Here is a 15,076-nt window from a genome sequence, read left to right as displayed (position 1 = left end):
TTGATTCATCAAATCTTAATTGGTACACACTGAAGAGGTCAGCTTTGTATATTGGTTGAGAGCCCTAGCTCTGGCTGCAGATAGAATTCCATCTTTGCCATTTATTAGTTCAATGTCCTTGGGCAAGTTACTTAGCTTTGTGTGCCTTAGTTCCCTTACCTGTAAAATGGATATAAATATTAGAATTATCTCACAAGGGACGCCTGGGTGGCTGAGTGGTTGAGCATCTGCCTTCGGCTCAGGGCGTGATCCTAGGGCCCAGGGATTGAGTCCTACATCGGGGGGCCTGCTTTTCCCTCTGCCTGTATCTCTGCCTCTCTCTGTGTGTCTCTCATGAAAAAGTAAATAAAAAAAAAGAATTATCTCACAGGATTTTCATCAGAATTATGTATAGTGCATAAGAATATTTGACACCACATCAGTATAATCATCCTTAACCTTAATTTTCTTTCAGCCCTGAGGTCAATATCCAGTATCTTTGGAGAGCACTGAAAAATCCTTGAAGTGAAGCTATTTGATTATATTAAATCCTGAACTCGAGTGCATCCTGTATCCCAGGAAGAGGCCGAGGAAGGTGGCCAGCGTAACCAAGGAGTCCGAACTCCAACACGGTCAGGGACGACCCTCCTCCGCATTCTCCCGGAGCCCCGCCGAGGGCTGAGGTCTTGCAAGCAGACGCCGCCGCAAATTGCAGCTCGTGTGGCCTTTAAAGTCCTCCGGGGGAGCTGCGGGCCTAGGGCCTCGCCGGCTCTCAGCCCCTACCTACCCCGGGGATCTGCAACGCCCCTGGTCCGCGGTTATCCCGCCCTCTTCCGCGGGCCCCCCGGTCCTCCCGGGTCTCGTCCCGGCGCCGCCGCCCCCGCCCCAGCGCCCCGCGAGCCCCAGGGGAACGCCAGCCCCGGCGGCGAGGCGGCGCGGGCCGCGGCACTGCGCATGCTCCGGAGCGCGCGGGTGGGGTGCCCGGGGCGGGGGGCGGGGGGCGGGCGCTGGGCGTGGGTCCCGCGCGGCCGGGAGGCCTCCGCCTGTCGCGGGCCACACAGCGGCGGGGGAGCGCGCTCGGGGCGGCGGCGTCCTGGAGACCCCCGAGGGATGGAAGCGGCGGCGCCGGCGGCGGCCGAGGCGGCGGGGCGCGAGGAGCTCGGTGGGTGCGGCCGCGGCGCGGGGACTGGGCCGCGGGGTGCGGCGGGTCGGGGTCGGGGGCGGGCTCGGGCTCGGGGTCGGGCGCCGCGGCCGAGGCGGGGGAGGCGGGGAGGCGGGCGCATCGGCGGCCGGGCCCGGGGGGGGGGTGGTGGGCGCGGGGCTGTCGCGGTGCCCGCCGCGTCCCGGCGGGGGCCTCGGGGTGGCGGGGCGGGCACGGCTTTGAATGGAAGGCCCAGCGGAGCAGCCGTGCCGGGACGGGGCCGAGCCGGGCGGGGGCGGGGGCGCGGGCGCGGGCGCGGGCGCGGGGCCTACGGAGGGCGGCGGCGGGGGCGCGTGCGCGCGTGCCGGGCGGGGTGCGCGGGGTCCACGGCGGGAGGGAGGGAGCCGCGCCCCGCCCCGCCCCGCCGCGCCCCGCCCCGCCCCGCCCCGCCGCCCACCGCGTCCTCCGCAGGGCTCGCCGCACGCCGCGGCCCCCCGGGTCCCGTGCATCCCCGCCGGAGCCCGACCCCGACCCCGAGCCCGACCCCGACCCCGGCCCCGACCCACCCGGGACTGCGGACCCGGCGAGACGGACCTGCGGCTGCCTCACGCGCGAACTTTGTCTTCCTGCTTCCTCCGCTTTCTGGTCTCCCGGGGACGGGGAATGCAAAACGTCGTCTAGGGCTTCGTGCTGTCGACAGGAAAACAAAAGCAAGGATGGGATCGGGGTAGTAATGTCATTGCGGGTCGCTCGCCCCGCCCGCTATACGCATTATATTAGGAATATTTTTTAATTCGATGCTGAAAGATTAAATGAATTTTTTAAGTTGAGCTTTAAAGCAGCACTTCATTATAGTGACTAATATGTTGGCGTTCCTCTAATGATGGGCAGGGCACCTTGCAGGTAGTTTCTCTCAAGTCGTAATAATGGTAGAAATAAACCTGGCATTTAATTATTTGTTTACTGTGTGTCAAGCAGCGCGCTAATTGCTTTACTTATGCATTGTTTCCTTTAATCCTTAAAACGATTGGGTAAGGTAGATTATTATTATTATCCTCATTTTATAGACTCAGTAATTCTAAGTTAATTAATGGCAGAACCCAGAAATGAAGTCAGGTGTATCTGACTGTTTCGAATTCCCTAATAACACATCTTAGGATGTGGGGAGCTGTACATTCTTATGTGTTGCTGGTAAGAGCAATATAATGTATTTATTCTTAAAAATGCACATATCCTTTCACCCATCAATTTTACTTGTAGAAGATTTCCCAAAGAAATGAGTTATGTGACAAATACTTATCTCAAGAGGTGTTCACCATGTTATTTGTAGTTGAGAAAAATCTGGCAACTGAACATCCAGTTAAAAGAGATTGTTTAGGTGAATTGTGATATAGCCGTATAGTCTTGTACTTCATAGCCATTCAAAGTCGTATGGGAAGATGTTTGCCATATACATTTTTATTAACTGAAAAAAGATCCCAAATTATTTTTTAAAAGTTATGTCTGTTCATTCAACACATAAACATTAAGCTTCTCCTGTGTGCCAGACACTGTTTTAGGCACCTTGGAATACATCTGTGAACAACACAGATCAAGACTCCTGTTCTTGTGGGGCTTGTAAGAGGAGGCAGACAGTAAACAGGAAAGACAGCAATCTGTTATTTAGATAGCATGTTAAGCAAAAAATGCTATGGAAAAAAACCAGCAGAGTAAGAGAAATCAGAAGTCAGGGTGGGGGCTGGACAGTTATAGTATTTTATAAAATGGTCAGGATGGATCATATTGAAGAGATTTGTGTAAAGACTTGGAAGACACAAGAGATTTAGTGAAGTGGATATCTGGCGAAAGACCATTCCAGGTAGAAAGAACAGCCAGATTAAAGACAAATGGCAAGGAGGCTAAGGTGGCTGAAGCAGAATGATCAAGGTTGCAATGAGGCCAGGTCATAGAAGATCTTGGAGGTCATGTAAAGCTTTGGCTTTTATTCTGGGAGAATGGGGAGCCAGTTAGGGATTCAACACAGAAGTGACATGATCTGACTTACTTTCTAAAAGGATTACACGGGCTGCTGTGTGAAGAATAGACTGCAAGGGGCAGAAGTAGAAGCAGAAGGGTATTTCTGAAATGCAGAAAAGAGACGTACATGTTCCTCACAGGAGTATGGTTGTAGCAATGTGAGTGGAGAGAAGTAGTTAGACTCTGGATATACTTGAAAGTTGAACCAGTATGATTTCCTAACAGAATGGATAAGGGTTGAGAGTAAACCAGGAAACAAAGATGTCTCCAAGGACCTGAGTATCTAGAAGGATGAAGTTGCCATCAATTTGGATGTTATGGTGGTTTTATAGAATGTCTACAGATGTTTTTGATGCTTGTCGCTTCAAGAAGAAGAGCTCGATTTTCTTCCTTTGGAGTGTGGATTGGATTTGATAACTTGCTTCTAATGGATAGAGATGGTGGAAGTGATGGTGGGTGACTTCGAAGCCAGATCCTAAAAGATACTGTGCCTTGCTCTCTCTTTTTTTGATAACTCACTTTGGGAGAAGCCAGCTGCCACGTTGTGAGGATACTCAAACAGATGTTGAGTAGGCAATTAGATTTATTTCCAGAGTTAGCAAGAGGCCTGTTCTAGAGATAGAAATTTGGAAGCCATCGGCATGTAGGTAGTATTTAAAGCCCTGGGACTGAACTCACACAGGAGTGAGTGTATTGTATATACTCTAAAGTATCACCAGTGTCTATTTTTGGGTGGTGAGGTAATTTTAATTTCAAAAATGTTGCTTAGTTATATATATTCTGATTTTCTAAAATGACCAAATATTATTTAGCTTTAAGAAGACTTTTAAAAATTGGATGTCTATGAAAAAGGCACCAATAGAGATGTAAAGATACAGGTTTCCTTAAACTATATAAGTAGCCATGTGTATAACTTAAGATCTACACTTCATTTCATAGGCAGTACAGACCTCTGGAAGGTTTCTTGTTGTGCATATCTTTACCACTTCAGAAATGAATAAATGAATAAGATAGTTACTGTTTCCATCTTACATAATCATTTGTAGATTTAGACAGCTACATTATGTTATATCAAAAAAAGAAATTATTTTTACTTAGTTTTAGTTTGTCCATTGTCAAAATATAAGTGATTTCCTTTACTTTGCTATTATAAAAGTAATGCAAGCTTATTAGTTTCTTTTTCTTTTTTGCATTTTCCAGAGAAAGACAGTAAAAGGTATTTAAGATCCCATTGCACAACCCTATCTTTGTTAACTTATTCCCATTTTAAAAATATATATTTGTTTTAGAGAGAGAGAGAATGAGCAAGCAGGAGGAGGAGCAGAAGGAGAGGGAGAGAATCTCAAGAAGGCTCTGCACCAAGCGTGGAGTTGGACTCAGGGCTTACTCTCACCACCCTGAGATCATAACCTGAACTGAAATCAAGAATTAGGCACTTAACCAGCTGAGCCACCCAGGTGCCCCTTATTCCCATTTATGATGTATTTCCTTGCTTGCATTTTAAATTAACTTTTTAAAACATCATTGAATTCATACTTTGATTATCCAGCTTTTTCACACTCAGCATGATACACTTTTCCTTGTTTTACTCAAGACTTCAAAACTATAATTTAACGTCAGCATGTTTTATAAAGTGGAGGTCCAGTAGTTAATTTAGCAATTTCCTGATTGTTGCGCATTTAGGTTGTTTCCAAATTTTCAACATAAATAATGTTTTAGTCAACATCTTTGTGCAGAAATCCCTTTTTTTCTACATACTAACTTGTCAGAAGTGGAATTATGAGGTGAAAAAATAAATGTTTTTAAGATTTCAAGACCTATTGCCAAATTAATGTGATTTTCTTTCATTCTAACTACAACGAGAAATTTAGGTTGATTTTAGGTTGGGAGATTGAGGTTGAGACAATTGTCTGGGCAGTATAAGAGATGATACGAGTATTGCCTAGTTTAAGAATGTTATAGTTTTATTTACCATTAATGTGTATGTATGGTATGTCATGCATGGTGTATAATACTGAACGAAGCCAGTGTTTCTTATTCACCTATAATCTTTCCATTTGTAAACAAATAACTGTGTTTAGGTAGTTTGATATCCATTGCTTAGTAGTGTAACTTTTAATTATGTTACATCAGTGTTCTGATTTTATTCCCTACCTTCTTAACTTTGTTAAAGCTTTTACCATGTTAGGTTTTTGGGTGTCTCTCCATCTAGTCTCCATTTCCTCCTGGCTGGCATAACACATTTTGCCTACTCAGTATTATAGCACAGTTTGTAGCTCATAAATGCTCAGAATTATTCATTGTTGGTAGTAAATTAACTAATTTCTTGTCAATGATTTATATTTAGAATCCTATGCAGCATAATTTGCTTCTAGTATGTCATTGTGGGGTGCCTGGATAGGCTCTGTTGGTTAAGCATCTGACTCTTGGTTTTGGCTCAGGTGGCGATCTCAGGGTGGTGGGATTGAGCCCATCAGCAGGCTCTGCACTGAGTGCATTCTGCTTGAGATTCTCTCTCCCTCTGCCTCTCCCCCACCGCCTACCCTGTGCCTGCTCGCTGTTGCTCTCTCTGTCTCAAATAAAAAATAAATAAACAATAATCATTGTGTAGAAAGGGGCAGAATGAGAAATGAGAAGATAATAAATACTAAAAAATTGTATACTAGTATAAATACTATAAATATAAGTACTATAAATACTATATAATATAATACTATTTTATAAACTATAAAATAAGTACTATAAATACTAGAAAACTAGTATTTATTGATGACTTCCATGCCAAGGACTAGGCTCTGTGCTTCCTAAATGTTATCTCATTCCGTTATCATAACACTCTTATTAGGTAGAAGTCACTACTCTCATTTTACACTTGAGAAGGTAGGCCCACAGTAATCCTGGTTAAAATAGGAATCAGATCATAATCACTCCTCTGCAGAAAGCCCTCTATTGCTTTGTTGTCTTTAGCCATATGTGCTTTGGAAATGTGGTTTGTCCAAATGAAAATATGCTGTAAGTGTAAAATACACACTGGATTTCTAAGACTTAGTATGAAAAATAGAATGTAAAGTACTTTGTTAATTTTTTATGTTGATTGCATTTTGAAATGATAATATTTTGCATATATTGAGTTGCAGAAGATACTAAATTAGTTTTACCTGTTGCTTTTCTTTTTTTAAAAAAATTGTAACTATTAGAAAAATTCAAGTTATATTTGTGGCTCACGTTACATTTCTGTTGTTCAACAGTGTTGTAGGTGGGTCTCATATCACTCAGAATGGTCTGCAGAGCTGTATACCATCTGTCCTCTGTTACTTTCAATCTCTCCTACTACCTCCTCCTTCATCTCTCCTCTCTGGTTACTCTGGCCTCCTTCAGACTGAAGTACACCAGGCTATCTACATCCTCAGTCTTTGTCTTCGCCTTTGCTGTTCCTGCTGCCTCATTGCTGTTCCCCCAGATAGCCACGTTATTCACCACTCTCCTCCTTCAGGTCTTCTTTAAAATCCTTCTTTCTCAATGGGCCTAATTTTGTGCTAACTAAAACTACAGGCTGTCCCCTGCAATCCCTGTTTTCCTTCTTAGCATTTACCAATAGCATACTCTCTATCTTACTTATTATGTTTTTCCTTTACTAGAATTCAACCTCCATGAGGGCAATAACTTTTTTTAGTTTTAGTAATTGCTTTATTCCCAGTATCTAACAATTCCTGACACATATTGGGTGTTATATTTGTGAAACTGAATGAAAAAAGATTGCAACCTCTTGTACGAGTACATTCAATCAGAAGGCCTTTCGTGATGGGGTCTCCTGTTGATAAATGTTGGTGAGAGGCCATAACAGTCTATTTTTTTTTGTTTTGTTTTTGTTTTCTTTTTGTTTTGTTTTTTTTTCATAACAGTCTATTAACAGAGGCACTTGAGAAATCCATGGGAGACTCGGGCATCTGCATAGCTCCTGCCATGTGCTCTGCCTGTAGGGCTGCTGTGCACAAAGCTGTCTTAGCACTTGCCAGTCTCTCCTCTAGTAGATCCAAAGGCAGGCCATCAGAATTTATTGTGCAAAGAAACACAACTCCTGTGTCTTACTCAGCTCAGGCTTTTATAACAAAATACCTTAAGTTGGCTGACTTAAACCACAAACATGTATTTCTCATGGTTCTAACAGTGGGGAAGTCCGAGAACCAGTGCCAGCTGATTCACTTCCTGGTGAGAGCCCTCTCTGGTTTATAGATGGCCATCTTCTTGCTGTGTCCTCACATGGTAAAGAGTGTCCTCTCCTAATAAGGGCACTAATCCCATCATAGGGGTCTGCCCTCACAACTTTATCTAAACCTCATTGTATGCCAGAGGCCCTACTACCTCCCAGCACTATCCCATTGGAGGCTAGGCGTTTGTTTGTTTGTTTGTTTGTTTGTTTAGGCTAGGGGTTTAATGCAGGAATTTTAGGAGTACACAAGCATCAGTCCAGAACATCCTACTAACTGCATCCACGTACACATCTCTCTGGTTTCCTGCAAGGGAATGGTTGCAGGAGAGAGGAGAGAAGATGAACACTAATTTTCTCCCTGCCTCCATCTCTCTGAGTGGGAGTGAACACTCAGAGTAAACAGTGGGAAGATTAGTAGGAGATGAGGTCACAGAGGAACCAGTGACACAACAGTGTGAAATAGCCCAGGGAAAAACACGGTCAGTGGTGCATCCTTGAACCTAAGCCAGGAACTGCTCACCAGGAAGGACTTGTAGTTCTTGACAACTTTAATCTTTTGTTTCCAATTTTAGATATCTGTTGTACCAAACTCAGGAGGCTTTGATCATTCCTTTTCGGTTTCTTTCACCAACTTTTTACGTGAATTTAAAATGTTAGTGGATCCCCATTATTCTGTCTTCGGCTCTGAGTGACCTCACATCCTACCTTTTGATCCCAATTATTAATTACTTACATTCTGATGTAATTCTCAAATCTTTATATTTAGCCCCAAATTTTCTCCTTACTTCCAGACCCTGTTTCTAACTGCTTATTCAGGGTATAATTTCAGGTTACATGACTTAAAAATTAAATTTACATTTCCTCCTTAACATTCTGCTATCTCTTTTACATATTTATTTGTTCATTTGTTGACCATCTACCATGTTCCGAATATTGAGGCTATGCTGGCAGATGAGTTGGATATCACTGCTGTCACTTCATGGAGAATGCAGACAAATAGAATGGCCCATTACAATACAGTGTATTGCAGGAGGATTGTAGGGTGCTGTGGGAACACCCCGGAGGCAGACAAGCCAAACTTGGGGTAAAGGAAGCAACTGGGAAGAAGTGGTATCTAAGGGAGACTTGATGGATGAGCAGGTAGTAGATAGGGTTGCAGGGGAAGGATGGAATGGGTGAGTAGAGTATGATTCAGGAGGGAACAGCATATGTAAAGGCCAGGAGAAAGAGAAAAAAGGCCACTAGGGGAATAGAACTCATTCCCTATGTCAGAACTGAAGTCACAAGACTAGCTTAGATTCCCAGACCTAGTACTGGTAGGATTGGGATACTCTCCCAGGCTTTTAAGTTTGTGATCAAGGACTCTGGACCACACCCTGCTGTCTCCCTGTGTCTCCTTTCTCCAAGACAGTCACTTAGGAAGCATCCTCTGCTCCTTTACCTTCCACATCTCATTGGTCAATGAGTCTCACTGTTTCTGTCCTCTATATAGCCATTCTTTTCTCTGCAACAAAGTTAATTTAAGCTTTCACCAGTTTCTTGCCTGGACTGTGTTCTAATTGGTCTCTCTGACTCTAATGCCACTACTTTTCCAATTGATCCTTAACGCTGCTGCCGAGGGGATAGATTCAAATGCAGAACTGATCATTTCAACCTTAATTCTCTCTCTGGCTTTTCACAGCTTATAAGATCAAGTCCAGATTCTTTAGCACAGTTGAGAAAATCCTTTCAAGCTTTACAGCTAATCTGCCATATACACATGCATTAAATAACTAAACATAACCAAGGAGGTGCATGTTCTCAAGCGTGGAACGTCCTACTCATTCTCATGGCTGATGCCAATGCTAAGAACTCTCCTGAAAAATTAGTTAAATATAAGAAAATAATATTACAATATTTCCTTGACTACATGACTGACTTTAGAACAAAAACGTAATTTCTCATTTTATATTTAAGTATTAACTGGAGGGCAGCCTGGATGGCTCAGTGGTTTAGCGCTGCCTTCAGCCCAGTGCCTGATCCTGGAGACCCTGGATCGAGTCCCACGTCAGGCTCCCTGCATGGAGCCTGTTTCTCCCTCTGCCTGTGTCTCTGCCTCTCTCTCTCTCTCCTCTCTGTGTATTCTCATGAATAAATAAATAAAATCATTAAAAAATAGTATTAACTGGAGCTTCGAAAAGTTATAAACGACTGGTTGACTCTGTTTACTGATAAATCTCATCCTCAGAAATCCAGGCTTCAGTGGGCTCTTACCATTTAAAGATGCAACTTCTTGGATATGTATCAGTTTTTTAGATATTTGTAGTTAGGTGTCTTCAAATGTTTTCTTTAGATTCAATAACTATCTTGTATCCTTCAAGCTAAGTTATATATAATCAGCCCTACTTCACCTACTCTCAGTTTACTTATTTAACAAATACATATTTCTTAGTAAGTAATGTTACCTAAATAATATAGGCTAAACCACAGAGAAAGTCTTAGTTATTTTTTTAAGTGCAGTTTTAAAAAATACATTTAAGCATGAGCTTAGAATTTAGCTAATAATGTGTCACATTGCTTCAATGGCTGATTCGAAACCATTCATAAATGTGTACTTCTTAAGTTTCTAACGTTGTTAAGAATAATTTTTATTTCAAATAGTTTCAACTTTAAAAAAATTAGCCCTTTAATCTCACTGTTAGAGTTCACGAAGCTTCCTAGAATTATTAAATTTTTATCAGGGTTTAATAGTGCGGGGTGAGACAAATGGATTTTGACCAAAGAAATATATGAAGTTATTTTTTCACAGTACATCATATTTAATGTTTCCTAGACCACATAAAATTGAGAAATAATGAATTTAAGAACTAGGGAAAAGTTTAAACCATGAGATATCACACTGTTTACTCAGTGTAAATTTGTTGAGTAACTTAGATCCCAGATAACTTTTAGTTGGGAATTTGAGTGCGCCTTGTAAACCCATCTTAAAAACTTGATTCTGTGAATTATAGAACTAGTAGAATTAATACTTATAGATCACTTTGACACTTCTAGATATTCAGGTTTAACTAAAAGATTTTTAAAATAAATTATCTGATGATGCCATTAACAGTAAACTTATCCTTTAGAGTTCAAATTTTTTTAAGTTGTGAGAAAACTTTTTTTTTTCTGACTTTCCATTGCTGCTGTGATCTCTTGGGAGATATGCTTCAAATAATAGATTGTTCAGTTTTTGAAATATTGGTAGTGATAACTATCATTATGGAGAACCTAAATACTGTACTTAGTAATGCACAAAACATTCTGTACCTCCTCTGGCAGAAAGAAATTAGAGAGTTCAAATAATTGACAATTTGAATAGCTGAATGAATAGAAAAATGCAGGTGAACTCAAGAGTCAACAAGGGCAATGGAATAAATTTTGGAATGAAAATATTAACACGTTTCTGCTTAAAGGTGACATAACGAATAATGATGATTGTTATCGATTAAATTCATCAATTGAAGTCCTAACCTTTGGTCCCTATGTGACCTTACTTGGCAATAGGGTCATTGTAGATATAATCAGTTAAGAAAAGGCCAGACGGGGTAGGGTGGGCCGCTAATCCAGTAAAACTGGTGTCCTTATAATAGAGAATGAAGACAGACTCACACAGGGAGAATACCCTATGAACTTGAAGACAGCCATCGATAAGCCAAGGAACAGATCCTTCTTTCCTAGCCCTCAGAAGGGACCAGGCATGACAACATCTTTATTTCGGACTTTAGCCTCCAGAACTGTTAGATAATAACTTCTATTGTTTGAGCCACCCACGTTGTTGGACCTTGTTAAGGCAGCCCTAGCAAACTAATACTATACTATACTATAAAATAAAGTATCAATTTTCTTTGTATAGAGTATAACAGAAAAGGATGTAGAATCTGTTCAAACAAGAGATGAACATAATTTATAATAGTAATAGGTACCAGAATAAATGTAATTTAGTAGATATCCCAGTATTAGCTCTCTAATACTGAGAAACACTTAATATTCACTGTGCACAGGTTTAGGGTGAGCCACTTTTGATACTGAAGAAAAAGAAACTAGGAAATCCTACAAAATAGTCTGTGGAGAATACCGTAAAGATCAAAGGGTTAGAAAAACTACCCAAAGGCAAAGTTAGGGAATTTGAGTTATAGAAAACCCTCATTGATTTAGACTCTAGGCATTTGGAACTTTTGATAAGTCACTAGATTTTACTCTACACATACTAGTAACATTATTAGAGAAAGAATATATTTTTAAAAGATTTATTTAGAGAGAGAGCGCATGAGTGAGTGGGAGGAGGGGCAGAGGGAGAGGAAGATAGAGAATCTCAAGTAGACTTACCACTGAGCACAGAGTCTGATATGAAGCTCAGTCCCACGTCCCTGAGCTCATGATCAGAGCCAAAATCAAGAGTCAGATGCTTAACCAACTGAGCCACCCAGCTACCCCTAGAGAAAGAATATTTAAATGACTTAAAAATAGACTATTCATGCTTTTTTCCAATATCTTGCTTTTTAAATTGTAGTGAGCACTTGTCATGAGATCTATCCCCTTAACAGATATTAAGTGTGCAATACAGTATTGTCATCCATAGGTACAGTGTTGTGTGTCAGATCTCTAGAACTTACTCATCTTGCATAACTAAAATTTCATACATGTTGATTAGTGGCTCCCTGTTTTCCCTCTGCGCTGGCAACCACCATTCTAGTCTTTGCTTCTGTGAGTTTGATCATTTTAGATTCCTCGTATAGGTGGAATCATGTGGTATTTGAACTTCTGTGGCTAGCCTATTTCATTAGCCTAATGTCTTCAAGGTTCATCCATGTTGCATATTGCAGAATTTCTTTTTTAAGGCTAAGTGATATTCCACTGTGTGTATATATCCTGTTTTATCCATTTATCTGTTTGTGCTTGCTGTTTACAGAAGCTGGCTATTTGTGAATAGCACTAAAATGAGCATGGGATTACTAACATCTCTTTAAGTTCCTGATTTCAGTACTTTTGGGTAAACACTTAGAAGTGAGACTGTGGGGTCATATGGTACTTCTGTTTTTAATTTTTTGAGGAATCTCCAAACTTTTCCTTCACAGCTATAACATTTTTCATTCCCACCAATTGTATACAGGTTCCAGTTTTGCCACATCCTCACCAATACTTGTTGCCTTTTGTTTTTTTTGATAATGGCCACCCTAACAGGTATGGAGTGTTATTTTATTGTGGTTTTAATTTGCATTTCCCTCATGATTAGTGACATTGAACAGCTTTTCATAAACTTGGCCATTTGTATACCTTTTTGGAGAAGTGTGTGTTCAAATCTTTAGCCAATTTATTAACTGGATTACTAGGTTTTTTTGTTCTTGAGTTGTAGGAGTTTCTTACATATTTTGGAAACTAATCCTTTATCAAATATATAGTTTGCAAATATTCTCTCCCATTCTGTAGGTTGGCTTTTCACTATGGTGATTGTTTCTTTTGTTGTGCAGAAGCTTTTTAGTTGGTGTAGTCCCTTGCCTAGTTTTGCTTTTGTTGCCTGTGCTTTGGTGTCATATCCATGAAATAAATCATTGCCAAAACCAATGTCTGAAGCTTTTTCAAATATTTAAGTCTTTAATACATTTAGAGTTGATTTTTGTGTATTGTATGAGATAAACTTTCATTCTTGTGCATGTGGACATTCAGTTTTCCTAGGACTATTTGTTGAAGAGACTTTTCCCAATTGTGTATTCCTGGCACCATTGTCAAAGATAAGTTGCTCATATATACATAGATTGATTTCTGGGCTCTCTATTCTATTTCACTGGTCTCTGTATCTCTTTTTATGCCAATATCATACTGTTTTAATTTAAAAAGACCCCAAACACCCAAAACAATCTTGAAAAAGAAGCACAAAGCTAATCATACTTCCTGATTACAAAATTATGTATTATAAAGCTGAAGTATTTTTTAATATCTTAAAGCATAAATTTACTTTTATAAAAAATTGTTGTCATGAGTTCCAGTTAGCACTGGGACAGTGGAAGCTACCTAAATCCTAATCTCTCCACATGTCCTCACCCAAAAACCTGTTGATTCAAAAAAGGAGCACAAGTAAACTGAAGATATTCTTTTATCATTTGTAGGAGACCAAGATACCACAAACCTCAAATTATCTATAAGCAGAAGAATAAACAGTAAATTTCAGAGTGCAAGACCTCTCCAAAGAAGAGCCTTTAGGGGATCCCTGGGTAGCGCAGCGGTTTGGCGCCTGCCTTTGGCCCAGGGCGCGATCCTGGAGACCCGGGATCGAATCCCACATCGGGCTCCCGGTGCATGGAGCCTGCTTCTCCCTCTGCCTGTGTCTCTGCCTCGCTCTCTGTGTGACTATCACAAATAAATAAAAATTAAAAAAAAAAAAAAGAAGAGCCTTTAGAATCTCTGGAAAAGAGGAGGGGGGATTAGGAGGTATAGAAGCACAACAGCCTTGGCAAAACTTAGCTTCTGGAGGAAAAAGAGATAAAATGAGCAGTTGAGATGTCCCTATGATACCTGGAGGTTAAGAGAAAGAAGGAAGGTAGGGGGTGGGAGGTGGATAGGGAATTGAATATCCTGCAGAAATGAAAGAAAACCAAAGATATACCAATGTTTTCCCGTAACCCCAGTAAGTCAGCATCATCTGTTACTTAAAGGGAACTTCAGTATGCCAAAAGAAGGCACTACGTTCAAATTGTGCATGAAATGCCTAGCAGTAGGAAAAATCATAAATTATAATAAATATAAAGTGTCCAAGGGAGAACATATTGAAATAAAAATTTAGTGGACTCATTTAATTTCAAAGAAGATTTAAATAAGGTAAAGACATCAAAAGGGTCAAAGAAAAAGTGGCTGAAGTGGAAGACAGGCAGAGGAGATCTGACATATAATTGGAATCTCTAAAGGAGAAAAACAAAATATTTGAACTAACTATTCAAAGCTATAATCCAAGAAAAATTTCCAGAAATAAGAGAAAACCTAAATCTACGTATCAAAAAGGCCCACTGTGTCCCTGGGAAAATTGACTCAGAATGCTTAAACCGAAGATAATAGTAAAACCATTAGATCTTAAAATCAAAGAGAAATTTCTCAGGATCTCAAGCAAAAAGGACAAAATATGTAATGGCTAAGAAAATTAGTTTGCCCTCAAACTTCTCAAGAGTAGCTTATAAAGCAAGGCAAGAGTGGAGCAGCATTTTCAAGAAACTCAAGGATAGAGAGTATGAGTCAAAGGTGTTATTATCTAGCTGTCCTTCATATCAACGCTATAGAAAAACAGTTTAAAGCATGTGAGAACTTAAGGAATCCTGTGCCCCATGAGTCCTTCCTAAAGAATCTACTAGAGCAGTGGTTCTTAAAGTGTGGTTCCCAGACCAGCAACATCAGAATTACGTGGAGACTTAGAAATGCATATTCTCAGGCCCACCCCAGGACTGCTGAATCAGAGGCTTCGGGGTGAGGTACATCAATTTGTATTTTATCAGGTCCTACAGGTCATTATGGTACATGGTCCTCAAGCGAATGAACTTCCTCCAGCCAAGAGATGACTGAGAACACTTTGGCAGAGGACTGATAGCAAACATTTAATATACTAATTATAGGTGTAAGTCTAAGACATGGGTGGAGACATGGTTGGAATAACAGTGGATAAAGCATCATATATATTGCCAAAATAGAAAGAACACAACTAAAAAGTGAGAATAGGGGCACCTGGC

At 40.9% G+C, this 15,076-nt stretch overlaps 1 protein-coding gene across 1 annotated transcript in view; it reads left to right on the top strand.

Annotated features, from left to right (window-relative positions):
• Positions 1-991: 991 nt before the first annotated feature.
• The window catches only part of SLC36A4 (solute carrier family 36 member 4), a 63,239-nt gene continuing 49,154 nt past the window's right edge, over positions 992-15,076 (top strand). Inside the window, exon 1 of the mRNA XM_077867441.1 lies at positions 992-1,141. Within this exon, the coding sequence (XP_077723567.1) occupies positions 1,090-1,141 (52 nt within the window). The 5' untranslated portion in view covers positions 992-1,089. The remainder of the gene's footprint in view (positions 1,142-15,076) is intronic.

Source organism: Canis aureus, chromosome 23 (genome assembly GCF_053574225.1).
Source record: "Canis aureus isolate CA01 chromosome 23, VMU_Caureus_v.1.0, whole genome shotgun sequence".
NCBI lineage: Eukaryota > Metazoa > Chordata > Mammalia > Carnivora > Canidae > Canis > Canis aureus.
This window is presented reverse-complemented; position numbering and strand designations above follow the sequence as displayed.